The sequence below is a fragment of the Carcharodon carcharias genome, chromosome 10 (genome assembly GCF_017639515.1).
Source record: "Carcharodon carcharias isolate sCarCar2 chromosome 10, sCarCar2.pri, whole genome shotgun sequence".
Lineage (NCBI taxonomy): Eukaryota > Metazoa > Chordata > Chondrichthyes > Lamniformes > Lamnidae > Carcharodon > Carcharodon carcharias.
In genome coordinates, this window is record NC_054476.1 from 19,083,182 (window position 1) to 19,106,342 (window position 23,161).

Sequence of the window (23,161 nt, forward strand, 5' to 3'; positions counted from 1 at the left end):
ATATTTACAACACATTGTAGTATGTTCTGTGTAGCACAATGTTGTATATAATGTGATACAGTTTGAGATGTACTCTGAAGCACAGTGTACTTTGTATCATGAAACACAGTGTGATAATGTACCATGTAACAGTGTAGCATATGCCATGGTATGTATATGATATGTACACACAGTATGTTAAAAGCTGTGTAATTCATTGTGTTAAATATTGTGTAACACAGTCTATAAATTGTTCTATCACAAAGTGGGATATATGGTGTTAAGCAGTGTGGTATATACCTTGTGTGCACTGTGTAACACAGATTGCCACACGGTGTGGCATATACTGTGTAGCACAGTATGGTTAATACCATATAAAAGCATGACATGCACTGTGTAACAGTTTGATATGTACTGTGGAACACAGTTCAGTCTGTACTGTTAAAACAGTGTAACAGATAATACTATTATGTCATATTGTAACATAGTGTGGTAAATAACATGCAATACACTGTTATGTATTGTGTCAAGGATTATGGGATATATTAAGTAACATTGTGTTCTATTATTATCTTTTTCTCAACACATATTTTCCTGGATTGAAATCAGATTGTATACTCAATAAAATCTACAGCCTGGAAATTACTAGTAGCACTGCATGACATGAAGGCTTAACACATTTGTACTGAATTTCCTTCTCTGCCATTTTAACAGATGCATCAACCCATTGAAACCAATATCTGGAAAAACGATTTTGATACTGGCCTGTTAAGAGTTTGTACAATAATATTGCTAACATTAATTAGCAGGTTTATACATTAACATCTGGAAATAATATTCATTGCAGGGTTTTTTTGTCCAATGGAGTCACCAAAATTAAAATCCCTGTAAAAGTGAAATATGAGTACATTCCTGATTTAATACAGCCTCTCAGTTATCTTTCTTTCTCTTCAATAACCCAAGAACAGTTTCAGCAACCGAGATAGGGGGAGGTGATGGTGTAGTAGTATTGTCACCAGGCTATTATTCCAGGAACCCCGCATAATGTTCTGGGAACCTGGGTTTGAATCCCACCATAGCAGGTGGTGAATTTGAATTCAATAAAAAGAAAAATCTGAAATTAAAAGTTTAATAATGATCATGAAACCACAGTTGATTGTTGTAAAACCCATCTGGTTCAATAATATCCTTTAGCTGGTCTGGCCTATAGGTGACTCCAGACCCCCCAGCAATGTGGTTGGCTCTTAAACATGGCCTAGCAAGCCATTTCAAGCCAAGTCAGTTCATTAGGTTTTGGAAATATTTTACAAGATGTGTAAAAATAGAAGCTGTTCAATCAAAGAAAGAAAGACTTGCATTTATATGGCGCCATTCACAACATCAGGACATCCCAAAACACTTTACAACCAACAAGTACTTTTTGAAGTATTGTTACTGCTGTGTGATAGCCAACTTGCACACAAGATCCTACAGGCAGCAATGTGGTAACGACCTGAAAATCTGATTTAATGTTGTTGGTTGAGGGATTGAGATTGGACACCGAGAAGGACTCTCCTGTCCTTCAAAAAGTGTCACCTGAGAAGGCAGTCAGGGCCTCAGTTTAAAGTCTCATCCAAAAGTTAGCACCTGTAACAGTGCGGCAGTCCCTCATTACTGCACTGGAGTGCCAAGCTAGATTTTGTGCTCAAGTGTCTGAAGTGAGCCTTGAACTGGTAGTGCTACTACTGAGTCATGGCTAACACTCTTCGAATTAATAGAATCACATGGTCCCACAGTGCTGCCTTTCTCATAGCAGAGGTGCATTCATGAGACAGTGCAAGTTGCAGATTAATACAGCGGATTTTGTAAAGCTGACATGTGTGGTTCTATTATGTTAGAATGTAATAAGGCACAGGCATAGCATGATACATGCATTAAATATATGTACACAAGCATTAGATTTCTACATATGCAAATATGCATTAAAATCAATACCAAAAACATTCTGCATTACCTTTGATCTTAAAGCATTTTTTTTGCAGATGAGTGAAAAACGTGGAATGCATTACTGTCTGCTGTTATCTGCCAGCTGTTAGGTTTAACCCATATTACTTTTATATTACACTGTGATTTTCCAAAGTTAGCATCCTTCATTTTCCTATGGTTTAAAATTTTGTTTCTGTGAATAAATTAATGAGATGCATCATTAAGATTTCAGTAGGGTTAGGACAAACTGCAGGAACATTAAACAAAGTTTTGATTTTGCTCAGTCTTTGTGATTAGTGCAGTGTCACCCTATTTGAAGAGCAAACATATATAAATCAGGAATGGCACAGTTCAACTGCAGGATAAAACTTCCACTACTCCCTTCCACCAATGTGCCTTAATTCAACTTTGTAAAAGTACGTCCCACTGGGCCAATGTAAATAGATCATTTCCCACTTCAGGCATTTTTACAGCAGTCTTTCAGCAACACTGTTCATTTATAACATCATAGAGTCAGACTTTTTGTTATAGGTCCAAACTTATTGGAACTAAGTTAAGGTTACTGAAATTAATTCCACTTAGAACCATACGATCCTGCAGAAAAAGACTTTCAACTCATCAGCCTTGACTACATTCAAACTCACATCCCTGAGCTGAAGTAATATTATCCTTATTCACTGTGCCTACAAAGGCATTTAGAGGTAGTAAGGGGTTACTTATCCATCGTACCAATTATACTGCAAGATGTCAGTGCCAATTTTCTGAACCACACTTCCTCCAAGCATAGTTTCCCTCCAGGAATGTGTGAATTTACTCCCATCTTCAATGACAACTTTTGTGTGAGAGCTTTTTTTGAGATCACTACTCTCGTGATTGATGTAACAACTTTTCTACTGCAATATTACTGATGTAGCTTGCTGGTGCACTGGTATTTGTACACTGTAACCCCAATTCAAACTATGAATCTAAAAATACCAAAGGCACAGAATGATTATAGAACAGTGATAGAGGCAATCTAATTCAATGGTTTAAATTATGCCATAAACATGGGATTTCACAGTCAGTGATGAAGCGACTATGCTCACAGCTGACATAGATGAAATCTAGTGATCTCTGTGGCATGGATTTCCCTTTCCCAGCAACAGTTTGAATCTGATAGCGAGTCAGGGGGATCTCCAGGTATTCAGCAACAATGATGGCATCATATAGGGTAAACAACCAATCACATTGAAGTATTCTCACTAGAAAGTAAACCAGAAAGTAAAATGCACAGTCTTTTAATTATATTTTACAGAGAATGAACTAAATGATTGGGGCATACATGTAGTATTAAGCTGGAATATCATTAAGAAATGTGTTTTTTTTTTCAAAAATAAGTGATTATATCATGATGGAGAAATTTGGCATTCCACAAATATGACATTAATTTTTCAGGGGTAGTAAGGCTGTTCAGCAGTAACCAAGAGCTTAGTGTGTCAATAACAACCCAGTTACACCTCATTCAACAAGGGCCAGAATTTTCCCCTTGGTGAGTTGGGGGCAGGGCCCGCTCGGTGACAAGAAAATTACACAAAATGACGGGAGGAACCACTGACGTCATCCTGCCCCATTTAAATATTCAGGAAGGCGGGTGGACAGCTGATTGCGCTGTCCACCTACCGACCTGTCAATGGCCAATTGAGGCCATTGACAGGATAATTAAGCCAATTAAAGGCCCTTCCCGTCCAACCTTAAGGCTGGCGGGCAGGCCAGGAGCCCCAGTGGGCTTCTGAAAAAACATGAAACCTCATCCACTGGCAGGATGAAGTTTCGTGTCTGTTTTTAAAAACTTTAATAACCTTTATGTAGTATTTATTAACATGTCCCATCTCGCGTGACATTGTCACATGAGGGGGAACGTGTTAATAACTTTTTTATTTTGCTATCTTTTAGGTTTATTAAACTTTCAGCGCTCTCCCTGAGACAGCACTTAGTCTCAAGGAGCAGTGCGCTCTTTCACATGCATGCACGAAAGAGCGCACTTTGACAGTTGAGGAATCCATCCGCCCCCCCGGCACAGGAAGCGCATAGTGTTTCCCGTTGGGCAGCTCACTCAAAATGGCCCGTCCGCCCATCGAGGGCTAAATTCTGCCCAAGGTGTGACTTTTTCAAGGGTTTTTACAGCAAGACTAATAGTGTAAGAGAGTAAGTTCTCGTTAGTTCAGCAGTTCCTATGTGACTGCAGTCTACAGGGTTTTCAATAGTGCACCCTATGGAGATGCATAGAATTACTGACAGCAACTTCTGGATTTCTATGTGTAACTGTGCATCTGCAGAGTCCAGGAGTTGTCGTTGGTTTCAGGGGACTAATGGCAGTGAATACTGACACTTTCACCGTCATTACTGCTACAAAAGCTTTGCCCATTTGAACAAGGAGTTAAGATTCCACATCTTGATATATTTTGGTATGATGTGCACTGCTCATCACTATTGTCAGGCTTTTTGCTATTTTTGGAGTGCTGGATGATATTAGTTCAAAGAGTTTATACTCCTCAATGACATTATTATTGTGAGTTAATGAATTAATTTACAGCAGACTGCAGGCAAATTCTTTACATGGTTAATACTTGTCTGAAACTTCCATTCACGCTTACCTTAAAACTTTCACTGAACTAAAATTGTTACCATCCTAAGTGTTGTTTTGTTTTTATCCAGGGTGAAGATTTGAACTAATTTAACATGATTATTTCATTTTCTTTATTACAGTCCATCACTGATCCTTCAAAACCATCAAATTTAGTTGTGTATTGGCCCAGTTCTATTGAAATCATAATGGCACATCTCAATAATATTATAAATGAGCTGGGGTGTTTTAACCAATTTAGATGCTCACAGTGGTGCTGAATGTTCAGTTCAGCTGTTGTACCAAACATCTCTATGTATCTAAGTGTGTTGATTCTGAGTGGATGGGAGTAAGTGTAACATTTGAAAGAACTATTGCTTATGGAAGCCATAAACATGGCATTGTGAAACAATAATGGTAAAGATTCAATTATGTCCTGTTCCCAATCTCTGTGTCGAGCATAGGAAGAGGTTGATAAGAAGTGAGATGGCTCCATATGGCAATGGACTGTCCAATGAGCTTTTCTACTGAGCCATCCTTATATCCCTATCAGCAGTTGACTGAAAGTCTAGCATTGGTTTGGGAAGTAAATACCCACCCTCAGAGCCACGGGAGGTTAGCTTAGGACATCTGTAACAAAAAAATGAGGGAAAAAGAAGATGCTTAACCTTATTGGAGGGTAATATAGCTTTAAGTGAAAAATGGCATAAAATTCAATTTTACACAGACAAAATGTTGACATTCAGATGATTAATAAAATAGGCCTATGGCCTCACAGTCCTGTGCAAACACTGAAAAACGGTATATTTCTCACTTGCATAATAAGCATATCGGAGACAATAACAATTGCTGAGCATTATAGAGAAATGAACATTTGAAGGAAATTTCTCAACATGGCTTAGGAGCTTGTTCCACAGTGTTCAACATATCTGGGATAAATTTATGTCCATTTATAGTCAACAGGCAGAATATCCTAAACTGGAGTAGTCAATTTTTGATACCTACTAAAAAAGGAATAAGGCATCACTGCTCTAGCCCAGTGAAACAGAATCAATGTGGGCCCTCCTGGCTGGCATCACTAATTACATCCATTCTAACGTTCTCGGGATGATTGGCTCAAAAGAGCTCTGTAAACTGAATACCTTGAAAAGTAAAAGATTTTATAATTAACCCATGACGATGAAAATTTATCGCTGGCAGTAATTATCCATACAATTACCTTCTTCCGCTAGCATCACCTTTAGACACAAATTAACGAGCATCAAAGGACAGTGGGGGGTGATTAGAAGGATATTTTTCACACATAGGGCAGTTAGGGCAAAGAATGTCCTAGCAATGGTAGAACGTACATCCATAATAGCTTTGAAATGAGTTTGAATTAATATTTCAAAAGAAATATTTTACAACATTTGAGAGAAAGGGCAGGGGATGGATAAGGGATAACCAGCATAGGCATGATAGGCCAAATGGTCCTCTGCTGGCATATGGGAGGTGGTGGCATAATGATATTGTTACTGGACTAGTATTCTAGTGACTCAGGGTAATGCTCTGGGGATCTGAGTTTGAATCTCACCATGGCAGATGATGAAATTTGAATTAAATGAAAATCTGGAATTAAAAAAAGTCTGATGATAACTATGAAACAATTGTTGTAAAAACCCACCTGGTTCACTCTTGCGCTTTAGGGAAGGAAATCTGTGACTCCAGACCCACAGCAATGCGCTTGACTCTTAAATGCCCTCTGAACAAGGGTAATTAGGGATGGGCAATAAATGCTGGCCTAGCCAGTGACACCCACATCCCATGAACGAATAATAAAAAAGAATGTAAAATTCTATGAATCCATCTTACTTTTTAGATAACTCATAAATCATTAGTGATAAGCCAGAAGACCCATTCACAAGCTACATCTCTTAAGGGTCACTGTAGTTACTTGAATCTATTGACCCTCCAATAAGGTAACATGGCCCTGCATAAGTGAAGGCAACGATGTATTTAAAATCACACTGCAATCCAAATTATCATAACAGCAGCAGTAAAATGACTAGCAGTAACCTCTGTCCCGATTCCCACTAGTCAGCGAAGATGGATGAAGGTTAAAAGTAAATAAAAGCAACTAAGGCTCGTTATACTGGAAGATGCCGTGATCCCTGGTGAAATTTTAGAGGACTGCTTGTAGTTTTAAGATATTTTATGTTGCACAGGTATCCATGGTGATCCCTGTAAAGCAAGCGCATGTCTTTATAAGAAAAAATAAACTCTTCCAGTAGGTAAGAAGATTGGGTCAGTCCAAAGAATAGGTTCTGCAGAGGTTACCCAATAACAGCTTGTTCTTGTCTCTACAGTTTTCAGTGTTCCATCTGTTTTCACAGGATGCCCAGGGAAGGACTGGTATACATGATGCAAAAAGGTAGAAGAGAGTGTAACATATGATGATGTTGTAGTACACAGCGATCAGAACCGAGATGATTAACATAGCGATTCCGCATCCTACAAACATAGTGAGAAACAAGGTAATTAAATATGTAATATGGCATTTTTTTTTAAAAAAATGAAATATCAGAAGGAGCCTATGAGTTTGAATGCTTTACCTTGTAAGGCTGGAATAGCTTTCCACACTGAAATAGGGCCCTGACTGGCAAACTGGCCAAGTGCTGTTTCGAGTAAGAAAATGGGGACTCCAGCGAAAGCCAACATCATTAGATAGGGGATCAAAAATGCACCTAAAGGCAGAAACAATGAATAAACACACAAATTAGGAAATATTGATCTACTTACATAATTTAAGATGATTTCAAAGAAATTATGCAGTGAAATTTATGCATCCAACATAAGCTATATTTTAATTGTAATGCTGGTTCAAAATTAAATTTGATTGATTTAACAGTAAGCGTAGTGTATTTAGAGAAACAGCTCAGGCAGAAGCAAAAATTGATGCCCAATGTAATGCCAAGGGTAGACACTGGGGGGCACTACAGCCTCAGCAATCAAAACCGCCACTCGAGTGCCTGTCCCTGTACTGAGAACTGGAGAATATGAGAAAAATGCTTTCTGTTATCGAGAATCAAAAGATCCAAATCAAGCAGCAGTTGCATCATTTCAACTCAGTCAATAAGGTAAAACTATCGATTACAAACTCCTGTCAGTTGCAGAATACCCTGACTGCTGAATATAGTTGGTGATCTCTACACTCATTCAATACAGTGGGTGAATCTGGATTTTGTGCTCAGTCTACTTAAAGTGATTTACACAGTTTATGGCATTTGTATCTCCTTCAGCCAATGACTTCACTTAGAATAAACTGGTCAATAAAAATTATACAATACACATCAGGTCTACAATGCAGCAAGATGATAAAGCATGAATCCAGAAAATTTATTTATGATCATTTACTCCCTTCTGCACACCAGATGTTGTCAGCTATATCGTAGATTCTGTTTGAATCATCTACCTTCCTGATGAATATTGATGAAACTAAAACCCTAAAGTGCCTATTTAACCATACATGCTATAATATACATATATGACAGAATGCCTTTCTTTATGTGACATTCCCAACCTCCCAGCAAATTTGGCCAAGTCTATAGCCTTGCAACTCTCAATTGTTTTCCAAATGAGATAACAGATAACTTTTTTTTAAAACAAAAACAGAATTACCTGGAAAAACTCAGCAGGTCTGGCAGCATCAGCGGAGAAGAAAAGAGTTGACGTTTCGAGACCTCATGACCCTTCGACAGAACTAGGTAAATCCCAGGAAGGTGTGAAATATAAGCTGGTTTAAGGTGGTGGTGGTTGGGGGGAGTGGGGGGGGCGGGGGGCGGTGGGGAGAGAAGTGGAGGGGGGTGGTGTGGTTGTAGGCAAAAGCAGTGATAGAAGCAGATCATCAAAAGATGTCACAGACACCACAACAAAAGAACACATAGGTGTCGAAGTTGGTGATATTATCTAAACGAATGTGCTAATTAAGAATGGATGGTAGGGCACTCAAGGTATAGCTCTAGTCGGGGTGGGGGGAGCATAAAAGATTTAAAAATATTTAAAAATAATGGAAATAGGTGGGAAAAAGAAAAATCTATATAACTTATTGGAAAAAAAACAAAAGGAAAGGGCAAGAAACAGAAAGGGGGTGGGGATGGAGGAGGGAGGTCAAGACCTAAAGTTGTTGAATTCAATATTCAGTCCAGAAGGCTGTAAAGTGCCTAATTGGAAGATGAGGTGCTGTTCCTCCATTTTGCGTTGGGCTTCACTGGAACAATGCAGCAAGCCAAAGACAGACATGTGGGCAAGAGAGCATGGTGGAGTGTTGAATTGGCAAGCGACAGGGAGGTTTGGGTCATTCTTATGGACAGACCGTAGGTGTTCTGCAAAGCGGTCGCCCAGTTTACCTTTGATCTCTCCAATGTAGAGGAGACCGCATTGGGAGCAACGAATGCAGTAGACTAAGTTGGGGGAAATGCAAGTGAAATGTTGCTTCACTTGAAAGGAGTGTTTGGGCCCTTGGACGGTGAGGAGAGAGGAAGTGAAGGGACAGGTGTTACATCTTTTGCGTGGGCATGGGGTGGTGCCATAGGTGGGGGTTGGGGAGTAGGGGGTGATGGAGGAGTGGACCAGGGTGTCCCAGAGGGAACGATCCCTATGGAATGCCGACAGCGGGGGTGAAGGGAAGATATGTTTGGTAGTGGTATCATGCTGGAGTTGGCGGAAATGGCGGAGGATGATCCTTTGAATGCGGAGGCTGGTGGAGTGATAAGTGAGGACAAGGGTCCTCACTTAACCAAGGTTTTCCACCCACAGTCATTGACAGGGCCCTCAACCGTGTCCGGTCCATCTCCTGCGCATCCGCCCTCACGCCTTCTCCTCCCTCCCAGAAACATGATAGGGTCCCCCTTGTCCTCACTTATCACCCCACCAGCCTCCGCATTCAAAGGATCATCCTCTGCCATTTCCGCCAACTCCAGCATGATGCCACCACCAAACACATCTTCCCTTCACCCCCCCGTCGGTATTCCATAGGGATCGTTCCCTCCGGGACACCCTGGTCCACTCCTCCATCACCCCCTACTCCCCAACCCCCACCTATGGGACCACCCCATGCCCACGCAAAAGATGTAACACCTGTCCCTTCACTTCCTCTCTCCTCACCGTCCAAGGGCCCAAACACTCCTTTCAAGTGAAGCAACATTTCACTTGCATTTCCCCCAACTTAATCTACTGCATTCGTTGCTCCCAATGTGGTCTCCTCTACATTGGAGAGACCAAACGTAAACTGGGTGACCACTTTGCAGAACACCTGCGGTCTGTCCATAAGAATGACCCAAACCTCCCTGTCGCTTGCCAATTCAACACTCCACCATGCTCTCTTGCCCACATGTCTGTCCTTGGCTTGCTGCATTGTTCCAGTGAAGCCCAACGCAAACTGGAGGAACAACACCTCATCTTCCGATTAGGCACTTTACAGCCTTCCGGACTGAATATTGAATTCAACAACTTTAGGTCTTGACCTCCCTCCTCCATCCCCACCCCCTTTCTGTTTCTTGCCCTTTCCTTTTGTTTTTTTTCCAATAAGTTATATAGATTTTTCTTTTTCCCTCCTATTTCCATTATTTTTAAATATTTTTAAATCTTTTATGCTCCCCCCACCCCGACTAGAGCTATACCTTGAGTGCCCTACCATCCATTCTTAATTAGCACATTCGTTTAGATAATATCACCAACTTCGACACCTATGTGTTCTTTTGTTGTGGTGTCTGTGACATCTTTTGATGATCTGCTTCTATCACTGCTTTTGCCTACAACCACACCACCCCCCCTCCACTTCTCCACCCCCCCCCCACAACCACCTTAAACCAGTCTATATTTCACCCCTTCCTGGGATTTACCTAGTTCTGTCGAAGGGTCATGAGGACTCGAAACGTCAACTCTTTTCTTCTCCGCTGATGCTGCCAGACCTGCTGAGTTTTTCCAGGTCATTCTGTTTTTGTTTTGGATTTCCAGCATCCGCAGTTTTTTGTTTATAACTTTTTTTTTAAGTTTGTTGATTTACACAGCCGAAAGGTCTTTCACTAAATGGGAGTGGGTGGCAGTGTGGGGGAGGGGGTGGTGGTGGTTGGGGGCGGGGGGTGGGGGGGTGGTTCGTTGATTTGGGGACTTTGGCTAACAGTGTAAAGTGTAAAGGATGATGTTTTCAGAAGTTGCTATGCACCTGACCTTCTGACCAGCAGAGCACACCAATTACAATAGAATGGGCAACTTACCCCCACCATTTCCAGCCCCGTCTGCAATTTTAAATTACAAGCAGCAAGAGTACCAGTCCTCAACCACTGAGCCTTTCCTTTAAACATGCAGAATAGGCTCTGACTGATTCATTGGGGAGCAGCTGTTATTAATACCTGGGCTTGAGTGAGGGAACAATGGTGGTTTCTCTGCCTGGCCAAAGACATTGGGATCTGGATTCAAGTCCACAAGAGGCCCGGGCAGGTGGAATATTTTTCTAGGTTTCTTCACAGGCCAGGGGCAGCAGAAATGCTGCTCTGGGACCCTCAGCAAAGCTTTGGGCCTCCCCTTTATGGGACTCCATCCTCCCCAGATAAGAATTCCCCTTCCTACGCATTCTGAATTTTCAATGTGCAGGAGGACTTGTCTTATTTTTATTTACATGCTCATGGGATGTGGGCTTCACTGGCTAGGCCAGCATTCATTGTCCATCCTTAATTGCCCGTGAGAAGATGGTGGTGAGCTGCCTTCTTGAACCGCTGCAGACCATGTGGTATAGATACACCCACAGTGCTGTTAGGAAGGGAGTTCCAGGATTTTCAGCCAGCAACAGTGAAGGAATGGCGATATATTTCCAAGTCAGGGTGGTGTGTGGCTCAGAGGGGAACTATCAGGTGGTGGTGTTCCCATGCATCTGCTGCTCTTGTCTTTCTAGATGGTAGAGGTCTCACATGTGGCAGAGCTGTCGAAGGAGTCTTGGTGAGTTGCTGCAGTGCATCTTGTAGATGGTACACACTGCTGCCACTGTGCATTGGTGGTGGACGGAGTGAATGTTTGTGGATGGGATGCCAATCAAGCAGGCTGCTTTGTCCTAGATGGTGTCAAGCTTCTTGAATGTTGTTGGAGCTTCACTTATCCAGACACATGGAGAGTATTCCAGCACACTCCTGACTTATGCCTTGTAGATGGTGGACAGGCTTTGGGGAATCAGGAGATGAGTTACTTGCTGAATTCCTGGCCCCTGACCTGCTCTTGTAGCCACAGTTTTTAAAAAGTTGGTCTAGTTCAGTTTCTGGTCAATAGTAACCCCCAGGGTGTTGATAGTGAGGGATCCATTGATGGTAATACCATTGAACATGAGGAGATGATTAGATTCTCTCTTCTTGGAGATGGCCATTGTCTGGCACTTGTGTGGCACGAATGTAACCTTAAAGGGCTGCAACTGTAAAGTGCATTAATTCTGAGAGTTTGACTTCAAAATAACATTTAATTTGAGGAAGGATAGATGCGATGATATTTATAGCTGTTGCTGCAATTCAAAGGATAGAGCATCAATCAGGCTATTTATAAAGCCAAAGCAAATTATATTTCTTCAGTAAAATCACCAGTATAGAAAAGCAGGCAAATACACCAACATACAAAGCAGTAAGGACGCTGAAACTGAAATAACATTGCAGATACCTGTCCCCAGACAACACTTGCCTAGCAAACCTGAGTGATCCTGCCAAGTCTGCAATGCATTTAGTAAGCACCGATATTTCAGTGCATGCGCAAACTCCATTTCCCAATCGGCTCGTTTTTAATAGTAGGACACAGTAAAGGTATAATTTTTTTCTAAAATTAGTGACAAGTATATTTAAAATAACGCTGTGGCAGGTGGCTTTCCATCACCTGGTGTGAGCTCCAGGTTTGTGGATCTAACTATTACTATTTAGGGAGCAGATCTTTCGCCACCTTTGCAGGGCAACTCAGAACCTGAAATAGATCCCACTTTCCCAACATCGTCCATGAACTGTAAACAAATTATTTGACGTTTTGTTGGTGTAGAGAGGGAGAAACAGTTTCCAATGACAGGAGGGGAGTCACCACGGGACACAGATTAAGATAATTGGCCAAAAAGTCATGGTAAATGACAAGAAGTGATTTTTTTCCTCAGTGTTTTATGATCTGGGATGCACTGGGTGGTGGGAGCAGATTCAATAGTAACTTTCAAAAGGGAATTAGATAAATATTTAAATAGAGGAAAGCGCAGATATCGGGAAAGAACGAGGGAGTGGAACTAAGTTGGTAGAGAACAAGCGCGGGAGTGGCTTGTGTGGAGTTGAATTTTGACATAAAATTATGGGACACACATTGGAAGTTTTTCCTTAAAACTTAAGTCTCTATTGAGTGAGGGGTTGGGGACGGGTTAGGGCTTAGAGGGGTTGGGAAGCAAAAGCAGCTTTTGGGCATGAGTACACTGAGGCCAGGCTCATAAAGCTAGAATCAGAGGCTCCCCCCGCCCCCGGCACTGGAATTTCCGGTGTAGCTGCACCCGCCCAGAAACAGGGGTTATCGGGGCTCAGAATAAATGCACGGTTTTAAAGATTGCAGGCAACTGGACATGAGTAAGTAAGTTGCGTGTGTATCATGCGCCCACTGAACTTGTCAGTTCCTGTGCAGAAGAGCTTTAACTGTAGAAATGAGTGTCACAACAGCCCTCAACTTCTATGGTTCTCCGAGCATCACACTAACCATCCAAAGGGGGATCGGCACCGGATTAGTGAGCAGTTAGCGGACGGAATACATGGCACAACACGCAAACACACCGTGAGAACAGCAAGGTCTGAGAACACGAAAACTTTCCACGGGGCAATTTAAACCTACTGATGGGCAAATCTTTCTGGCAGGGAACTGATTGCCACTCACCTTAATGCACGCCCCAGCCTCATTCTGGTCCTATCATCTTGAAACCCCTTCGGATAAATTCCAGTTAAGTTCGACGCAAGTCATTTACGTCCACTTCTACGTTTCTGATGTGCTAATGAAATTGGCAGGAAATCTGAGTGTAATCTGACATAGGCAGATTGGGGCACAAACGGGGGTTATTTTATATGCAACTTCCGGGTTACACCCCTCACCCCCCATCCCCAATGAAATTCCAGGCCTATGGTAATATTCTCATCCCAGCATCTTGTAACGAGAATGGCTTCTGAGCAATTTAAACTGTAATTAATTCGGGATTCTTTGGAGACAAGATGGTAGCACCTCATGAGAAACAGGTCTAACAAACAGGTTGCTAATAGCTCTGGGTGAATATCGGCGTGAATACAGATTAAACCAGCTTTCTACATTTAAGGTTTTGAAAGTACTGTAATCCCTGACACATGTAAATGTTGCTGGGGGTTAGAGACGAAACCATCGTATGAGTACACACACGCAATCTTAAATCCGATGATTCCACTCTTAAATTCAACGAATATAATGCGATTAATTCAAGTGTCTTAGAACTTCCAGAGACTGATGTACAGAACACTTCGCCAGCTTGAAGTGACGCATTGTGAAAACAGTATTTTGCCAAAGGAAATCACCGCATGTACTCTCCCCAATTCCGTTATAGTATGACCCAATTAAATGTTATCAGGGGAATATCATAACAGCGATCTTTAAAATAGCTGATCTGAGTTCCTGAATAGAATTGTGTTGCATTATCTGTCGGGGTAATTCAAACACCTGTGCGGGTGGAAGTTTGAAGGCCACACATTGGAATAAATAGCCGCCAGTTTCCCTGATGGTCTTTCTGATTATGAAAAAAGCAAAAAACTGCGGATGCTGGAAATCCAAAACAAAAATAAAAAATACCTGGAAAAACTCAGCAGGTCTGGCAGCATCTGCGGAGAGGAATACAGTTAACGTTTCGAGTCCGTATGACTCAACAGAACTAAGAGTCAACAGAACTAAGAGTCATTCGGACTCGAAACGTTAACTGTGCTTCTCACCGCAGATGCTGCCAGACCTGCTGAGTTTTTCCAGGTATTTTTTATTTTTGTTTCTGATTATGAATCCTGTAAATATGCTTTTTAAAAAATTTACATTTGCACAGCTTTGGGGGATTTCGTTCCCAGTTGCAATCTACCTATAATTAGACTTAATTGTTTACGGTACCTGAAATATCATTTAAACACCCTAGGTTCGTCATTTTTGAAAGATAGGTCCAAATTTGTCGCAATTTGAGGTTATAGGTCCCTTTACAAGTAGTGGTGTTAAAATGCACACTTCTTTAGTCACGCCACCATTCACACTTTGAGGGGTTCAGCTGGTCTTCACTTTATCGAGGAAATTAACCAGTTTATTAAAGAATGAAATGTTCTACGAAATTGTGACTTATGGGTTTGATCGTTTTAATTAAAGCCACTTTTTAATAGTGAGAGGGATAACGATAGAGCATTTTTACTGAAGATAAATATTCCATGTCTTAAGGCAACTGGTTTACATTACAGTGTAAACACCATTGAATTGATATTAAGAACTGCCACCTATCATGGTTTTTTTTAAAATCTGTGGATTTTATCTCAACCGTTCTAGCCTGTGTCGATATTAAGTGCTACATGTGAACATTTTCCAAACTCGCCGACAGAAACTGAAGCCCAATCGATCTGTGCGCAACCTGTTCAAAGGCCTCTAACCTGCTTCATGAGGGCAGTCAGTCACTAAAGCGACATCTGCCATCTTTACTGGGACGGAAATCTCTGTGGGGGCACAACTTGTCACCTTTTGCATCAGAATTTAAGCACGAGCCAATTAAAAATTTGTTCATCGCGAATGTGGGCAAGTTGTGCCAGGTTAACTGGAAGTCCAGCCACGATGTGTCTGCATTTCGCTTGAAGTTTGCAAAAACGGCTTGGGAACAAGTACCACCAAAAATATAATCACAACGCAAGGCCGCCTTCCTTGCTCCGTCATAAAGCGATTAAATGTGTTTTAAAGGGTAGATCGAGCGCTGCATTTTGGAAAGTTTACCTTTTTTTAAAATTACTGATACAGAAAGGAGCTGATTTTGTTCCTGGGTTTTTGCCACGATCAAGCCATACCAATGTATCTCATCGACAAGCGGTTAAGAGTTGATGGATGTGACCAGTCATTGGGTAAGGCTGCAGAAACTCGTTTCAAATAAATGATGTAGATCGCACAGCTCTCCATCATTTGGAAAAACTAATGTCCACGTAACAGCAGTTAATTATAATTTAATTATAACTGAATGATTGTTTTCCCCTCGAATGTGCATTGTATTCTTGTTTTAAGGACACGATGGATGATGGACTTTTGAAAAAATACCATTGGGTCTATTCTTTTCAATGTTTTTAAAATGTATTGGCAACAGGTTGACGAGGCCAGGAATAATCTCTTTCCCACATATCCTATTTCGAAAAGGATTGCAAAGGGATATGATTAGCGTCGAAATCACTATAAGGCTTCTTATAATTGTGCTTTTCAATGAATATATTGGCAAGAAAGGTCAGGTGCCAAGCTTGGAACGATTCTAACTCCAATTTGCCGATGAAATTAAATGGCTATCTAGTGAAGTATAATTTCCACTGTTAAAAGGATGAGAATATTGGATATTAAAGTTTCCAGAAAATATAAAGACTCTTTTGCATCACTTGCCACAAATGTCAAGAGAGCCTCGATTGAATTATCAAAAATCTAGTTATTCGTCCTGTGTAATCTTTTAAAACTCGTCTAGAATGTAACTCAACAACAGGAACTATTACATGCGGATCCAACTGCGTGGACTTCTGTAAAGTTATTCCTTTTGATGTTGCCTTTAAAAATAGCACAACTTTTTTTAGGGAACTACGTTCCCAGTAAGTAAGCAACAGGCACCACTAAAATATATACCAATAATAAGTGTTAAAAAAATAGGGGTTTCATTCAAAACCTGCTCAAAGATTTCATTAAGAATTTAGGGAATAAATTCGTTTAATGATGGCAAAATCCCACAGATGTAGTTTAACAATATTAAATATTAACTATGGGTTTGTTAATCCGTGATGCTTTCGTTATGAACCAATTAATGGTATGTATATAGTGCCATTAACACACACACACTCACAAAATTCACAGAGGCATAATGGAAAAGAAAAGCGATCGCCCACAGTGCGGAATCTGTAAAGTTGCCATTTATTCATGGGGTTCCTCTAGGCTATGGTAATTTCATGTGATTTAGCACAACTGAATGTGTGCACGTTAAAGCAACTTAAACACAAAATATCCCATAGCCTCCCCAATTGTACCATGTTATCACCTCAACTCAAAGCAATGGAGATGTTGATAGATTATTGATGCCCAACTATCCGTCAAAATCAATTTCCCCATTTTCGAGTTTTGTGAGCCAGCCGTTGAAAATTAACTGGATCAAAATGGCCCAATTCTTGGACGCTTCCGACAAAAGTCATCCATTTCCTGATGGTGCTGCCAACTCATCAACCCACTGCTTGGAACTTGACTGGTTGTTATTTATGTGGAATGTTTGTGCAGCTGGTATGGGGAAAAATGTTACTGCATCCACTGCGATCCAAGGCTGGTGGTCTAAACTGTGAGAAGAGGCTTTGCAAATTCCAGAAACTCAAAGCCAAAATGTGCATATTACTCGATTCAGGCCGTTCCGATAGGGGACTGCTGGGTTGAATCGTCACACACTGAGAGGCATTGCGGGGAATTTGGTAACTGCCGGCACATAGAGCCTAATTCACTGAAGGTGCAAAACTTTCCACGTGGCATCAGCAAAAAAAAAAACAGGCGCTAAAATAAATTGCACAATGTGGTCTCAGCAGAGCCAAATGATCAGGCTCAATTCAATCTTATTTCACCTGCACAGGAACTGTGATTTATTCCGTCTCATGGATTCCGAATTTATTAATCAAATAACTACAAAGGCTTCTTGAGACTGGCAATGAATAAAGGAGCAAATTCCATTACCAGTTGGGTAATTCACTGTCATGCTTTCTGTTAATGTTTCATTTGATTGATATCTGTAATATGATTCGCAACATATTACAGTGTTAGCCTGACCAGTGACAACGGAGAGGAAAGTGACACTCCACATTATTGAATGCTTCTCAGATTGAGTGCAAGAGAAAAAGAGGAATTGAATTCACGATGCATTGATTCCATATAAAACCATTCTATTTAAACTATAGATGTTAAATAAATGAATGTCCAAGCTATGATAATATTTGTCAGCACAGTTAAGTAACAGTTTCACTGATGTGCCTCAAGCTAATTTATTTGACATCTTTATTCTTAGAGTAACACTTTCAAAATGCTAAACTCCAACTAATATGGCTTAAATTTTGAGAAGCTACATTTAAACCATTTCATAAATGTATACGCCAATCCCGTGCATATATAGAAATTCAGAACTTCGCTAGTATGTGCAGTATTTAAAACATGATTTGTTTCTTGTGAAATCCATGTAAACGAATTTATTAATTTGTCAGGTGCCTACGCTTGAATGTGCCTGAATGTATGAAAGCCCATATAAGATTACACACTCAGCTATAGTGGCATTTTATATGCTGATGCATGTAAAATCCTGGCTAAACTGCAGCTGCAAATATGTCCATTTCATCCCATACTGAAGTACTAGTGAAGTTCATGGTTACGACCATGTTAGTTTAAATGAAAACTTATCCCCCTCTCGATTATTTCAGACCAACCTCTATACGTAAACCATTCGTTAACGTGCATTGAGTGAGTGTTCTGTGACATTTCTCAAGGATTTGGGTGCATATAATTTAATCTGTCAAATTTTTACAAAGAAATTACTTCACCGACATTATATTTGCTGATGCTCCCATGGGCAAATTGTATACGCAAGTCACAAATTACCCTACTTAAACAGGATATTTTTGAATGACCATGTAAAACACACCATTGTAAAGTAGGTTTAACAAAAGAGACGCTGACATTGCTATCGTTCGCTAGCTTACTTAAAACAGGTATTTTATAATGGGAAGAAATCTAACGTGCAGTAATATTATCCTTTTGGCTCTTATATAAACAGTTAACACATTTTGTTTGAAATGCGTTAGAGGGTCAATGGGGAAACACCATTAAAGTCACTCAATATGCACGGGCCTCTCTCAGTGCTCGCTGCTGCTTATTCACCTCAGCAGTAAGCACTGCCGCAGAATGCAGATTGCAACATTCTCGATGTTCACGGATTAATGAACCATGAAAACTCGACCTGCTTTTTCCCCACCATCGTTTTATGTACCGAATCCCCATTTTTTCCCCTACACAAATTCACAGCGTTTCTTTCATACTCTCGACTCAATTTAATCTTTAATTGTCGTTATAGACTGATACTGAATGAAAAGCCAGAAAGAAATGGGTGTCTTTTTTTTGTTTTGTTTGACTTGTATATTTTACTCCCGACTGATAGGTCAGGGCCTTCTGAATTTTAATTCTAAGAATTTCTCTTACTTGGGCACTGCGTTGTATCATTCGTATACACACACCATTATGCTTTCGCTTCTCTATTGTCCATTATGACCCCATATACATGCAAATGTTTGCACCCATTCTTGTCTGTCTCCGGATGTCCTAGCCTCTCTCGATTTTTTGTTTCTGCTCCTCGTCCTTTCTCGGAGCTGTGCAGTTTGAATCTGCGTTCGGATTCTTACCTCCGCCGTTTTGAAATGCGAGGTAGGGAAAGCGCCAGACATTCCCCAGTCCTACCGCATAGCCCACCATGGACAAAATAAAATCCAGCTTTCTCGACCAGTTCCCTCTGGCTTTATTCTCATCGCCTTCATCTCCCTAAAGGAAACATAAAATGTAGCTCAAGTCTGGAAGCACTACCTGTAATAATGGCGACTGATTATAATAATGGTTGATCATTATTTATCACCCTGATAAACTCCACCTTTATAAAGTCAGAATGATGGGACAATCGTTGAAGAAATCACAGAGCTTTAGCTATAAAGGCGGGTTGAATATTTTCAACATCACGTTATTGAAATGAACTGCATTGGTACATGCTACTTCATTTACAATCGGCCTGTCAAATGTCATGCCTGGCTGAATAAAGTGCAATCGAATATCCAACCCATTAAGCAGTCTTTTCTTCCTGAATATTATATCCTCGAGTCTGACATAAGGAAAAACAAAACAAAAAGTTTGCCCCAAAATAATTGTTAACACAATGATAAGTGGACCTGTAACACTTTGGGGCTGGAGTGTTATCGTTTCCCCTTTTCACTTTGGCTAATTTCATTACAGGGTTATCGTGTGGAACACTTACCCCGCTGACATTTCCAGGAAGTACAGCAGTGTTACCATCTGTTCCCAGTACCACCGTGCTCTGGCTCTTCGTGACCCAGCTGCTTTTGGCGTTGTTTTGCTCTATTGTGGTTATCCCAGAGCCGTAGTTAACCTCCACCTCGGCGATCTTACAGTAAACCGTGTTCGTGCGATCGTTGCTGTCAGCTGAAGTATCCTTGTGGGGCAAGATTTCGATAGGATCCTGACGGACGGCGGAATTGGGTTGAACGGAGGAGGCATTCTTACAGATCCCAACCTTGGCCCCCTCAGGCTCGTTCGATTTGGCTTCTTTGAGAGCGAAACCTTTGCCCTCGGGGATTTGAGAGTCGAGCACAGCGGCTTGGTGTCCTGGTAGGTGCGGTTCATTTTCCGGGCTATTTCTTGTTACCCCAACACCTTCTGTTCTACTGGCCTGTGCTGGGGACAAAGTCTCAGCCCCGCTGACCATTTGCTTGGTCATGCTTTTCTGGTCAGTGCAATCCTGTGAAATACGAAATAACAATGAAACCCACGGTTGATGCTAAGCAACGCTTTGAAAATATTTTAACAGTCTTGCTTATTCCATCGATTATAACGGCAGGGCAGGCGCGGGGGGGGAATGCATACGTTCGGAATATGGAGTGGCGTGCAGGTATTTTGCTCAATATTTGATGTCCCATTCAACGCAGTTGCGAACTGCACCATGTCACACGCTTGCCCTCATCTGCGGCTCTAGTACAACGCGTTGGCTTTCTGCTCACGGATTGCAGGGTTCTCGTCCCTCTCTCCCACAATTACGATACGAATCTTTAATTTAACGCCCCATTTGCTTCCTGTCACTCAGTCCGCGCGTTGGGTTATGTTCCTGGGAAGGCACCGGGCAGGCATACCCGGTGCAAGACCACCATGGTCCCTTTTGCACAGATGGCAACTTGGAAATAGTGCTTTATTTTGAGACTGGGGAGGGAGGTTGGTGGGTGGTTGGTGGGGGTTGGGCTGTAGAGGATGGTGGTAGTTGATGTAACCGCTTTACAAATAGCATGCCCAATATTATGGATAGTTTCGAGCCGAAATTTGACTTTATATTACAGAAAATCAAGCCATTTCAAAATAAATCATTCAACAACAATCCAAACTTTTTTTCGGTGGGGCTGGGGGAAAGGTTATCTTGGAATGTTGCTAGGTCCTTGGCAATTTGCAACCACCACAATCTACTCGCTCTGTCGCTTTCTGCTTGTTACCGGATTCAGCACCACAGACAGCTCCACCATCAACTCGCGGTTTTTTTAAAAAAAATACCCTTAAAGTTAACCCTGACTTTCAGTAAACTCATTTGAATCATATTTTTAGGCGGCAAGCAGAACTCTTTTCCCTTCTCTTGTTCCCACAAATGTAAACTAAGCCGAGAAAAGGAGAGAAGATTTTTTTTTAAAAAAAGAGAATGTCACTCACCATGTTTCGCAATGCAACAGATTTGAAGAGGGGGTGGGGGGCGGGGGGGGGGGGGGGGGGGGGGGGGAACGGTGGAAAACGCCACTTAGAATGATTTTAGTTCAGCTCCGAGCAAGCGCTTTCTATACGTTCCTGTGCAGATTGGGTGTGCGTCAGTGAATACCAAGGTGCCCTTCGCCTGACATTTGCTTGATAATAAGAGTTTGATAAATCATTGCCCCTGGATTCTGATTTTAAACATACAACAAAAGGCGCAAACATTGACTCGCTGTCACTCAAGTGCGCATATGCCCCGAAGCTTGCGTGTTTGGAATGACTCACAGTAGTGAATTAATAAACGGAAGGAGTGCTGAGCATAAATTCATTACTCGCAATTAAGCACTTTACTCCTACATGTTAGAACGCGGTTGTTGATACCCTGCGAAGCAACCTTGGCAGCCAGCAGTGGATCATAACCACTTAATCGGTTAAATTCTACAATTTTGCGTTGAAGATTCTGACCTCAAGTTTAAGACATGTCACTTTGACGCCAAATTCTACTCTCTTAAAGGAAAGGGAAGGAAGTTTTAGTATTATTATTAAAGACATATTGGCAGGGCGAGATGAAATGTTTAAAGGAGGTATCCTCATTTATTACAGTAGAGGAGGGTTTGTTAAATTGTTGGGGAGGGGAAGGGGTTGGAATTTGAAAAAAAAATCTTGGGTGCGTGAGATTTACGTCAGGTTTACCGGTCAGTTGATCAAATGCCAAGAGTAAAAATAGATCTTTTTTTTTACTGCAGCTTTAAAGAATAAAAATAGCTGTAAATAGATGACTCCGCTCCGCCCACACTCAGGCACAGGGTTCATTTTCATCCTGTGTGTAATTTTTTAAAAGTCAGATTAGGAGTCGAGATTTCAATCGTTGTGGCAACTATTATCTCCAAGTAGATCTCTGACACTCAAAGCACACTCTAGTCGCCGGCGCAATGCACTCCGTCCACTGCAATGCATAACGCATTCAGTTTTATTAAAGCGAGCGCAGGCTAGCTGGTTAACTCTACCGTTTGGCAGGCGACATCGTCCACTTTCTAATCTATATTATTCACAAGTTTAACACCCTGGATACATGCTGTTCACGGTCCTCTTGGTGCATCGCAGTGGGGCTACATGGTGCAGCGTTGCAATGTGCCCTCATATTACTAGGTGTTTGGGCAGCATTTCATCTGACTCCAGGTCAGCACATTTCACGGGCAGAAGTTTAAAGAGAGTTTCGAGATTCTGATCTTCGGACTCACTGTGTTTTCCAGGGCAGCCATTCACCAGCCACATCTGGCCCAATGCAGTCACCTTTTGTTTCGCTTTAAAGCCCTGCGTGTGGTGGCAATTTGCAAATCAGCCGAGCGGCACAGCCCCACCTCCGCTTTTCTAGCCGGCAAGACATCCCTTGCAAACTGCACTCTGGCTAACGCCCTGTTAGCACTCGAGACATCGTGGATTTTGCGCTTGGGCAAGTGGGCCACACCACGGGGTTACCCTGGGTGCAGAGGCTGGTATTCGAACAATTACAAAAAAGAACGAGTGTTTATCTTCCTTAAAAAGTACTTGTAGTGTGTGCCACATGAAGAGATTCAGGAGTCTAGCGCTGTGAATACAAACTGTAGCCTCCTAATTTCGTATGGGCTTTGCACACGCAGAGGCAAACATATAATTGGAACTATCTTATCCTTTGCCTTCATTACAATTGTTTATTAAAACATTGCAGCATACACTTTATCTTTAAGATCTGGAGCTAATGCTCGAATCTAAACTTTGATTCTACCAAGCAAGTTTCTCCAACGCCCCTCCCCCACGCCGGCAAAACTGCGGTGTTGCTGCATTGCGTCCTGCTAATATGAAACAAAG

The 23,161-nt window shown here is 41.5% G+C and overlaps 1 protein-coding gene across 4 annotated transcripts in view; it reads right to left on the reverse strand.

Annotated features, from left to right (window-relative positions):
* Window positions 1-22,676, reverse strand: part of slc6a5 (solute carrier family 6 member 5) — a 52,751-nt gene extending 30,075 nt beyond the window's left edge. Inside the window, exons 1-5 of one of the 4 annotated variants that reach the window (XM_041198073.1) lie at window positions 22,555-22,676; window positions 19,827-20,327; window positions 19,207-19,342; window positions 7,138-7,269; window positions 6,863-7,036 (exon numbers count right to left, since the gene is read on the reverse strand). In XM_041198073.1, coding sequence (XP_041054007.1) covers window positions 6,863-7,036; window positions 7,138-7,269; window positions 19,207-19,342; window positions 19,827-20,327; window positions 22,555-22,575 — 964 coding nt within the window. In that variant the 5' untranslated portion in view covers window positions 22,576-22,676. Of the gene's footprint in view, window positions 1-6,862; window positions 7,037-7,137; window positions 7,270-13,447; window positions 13,560-19,206; window positions 19,343-19,826; window positions 20,328-20,452; window positions 20,778-22,320; window positions 22,337-22,554 lie in introns of those variants that run through there. The other 3 variants (XM_041198074.1, XM_041198072.1, XM_041198075.1) reach the window with 3 other exon arrangements.
* Between the last annotated feature and the right edge of the window lie 485 nt (window positions 22,677-23,161).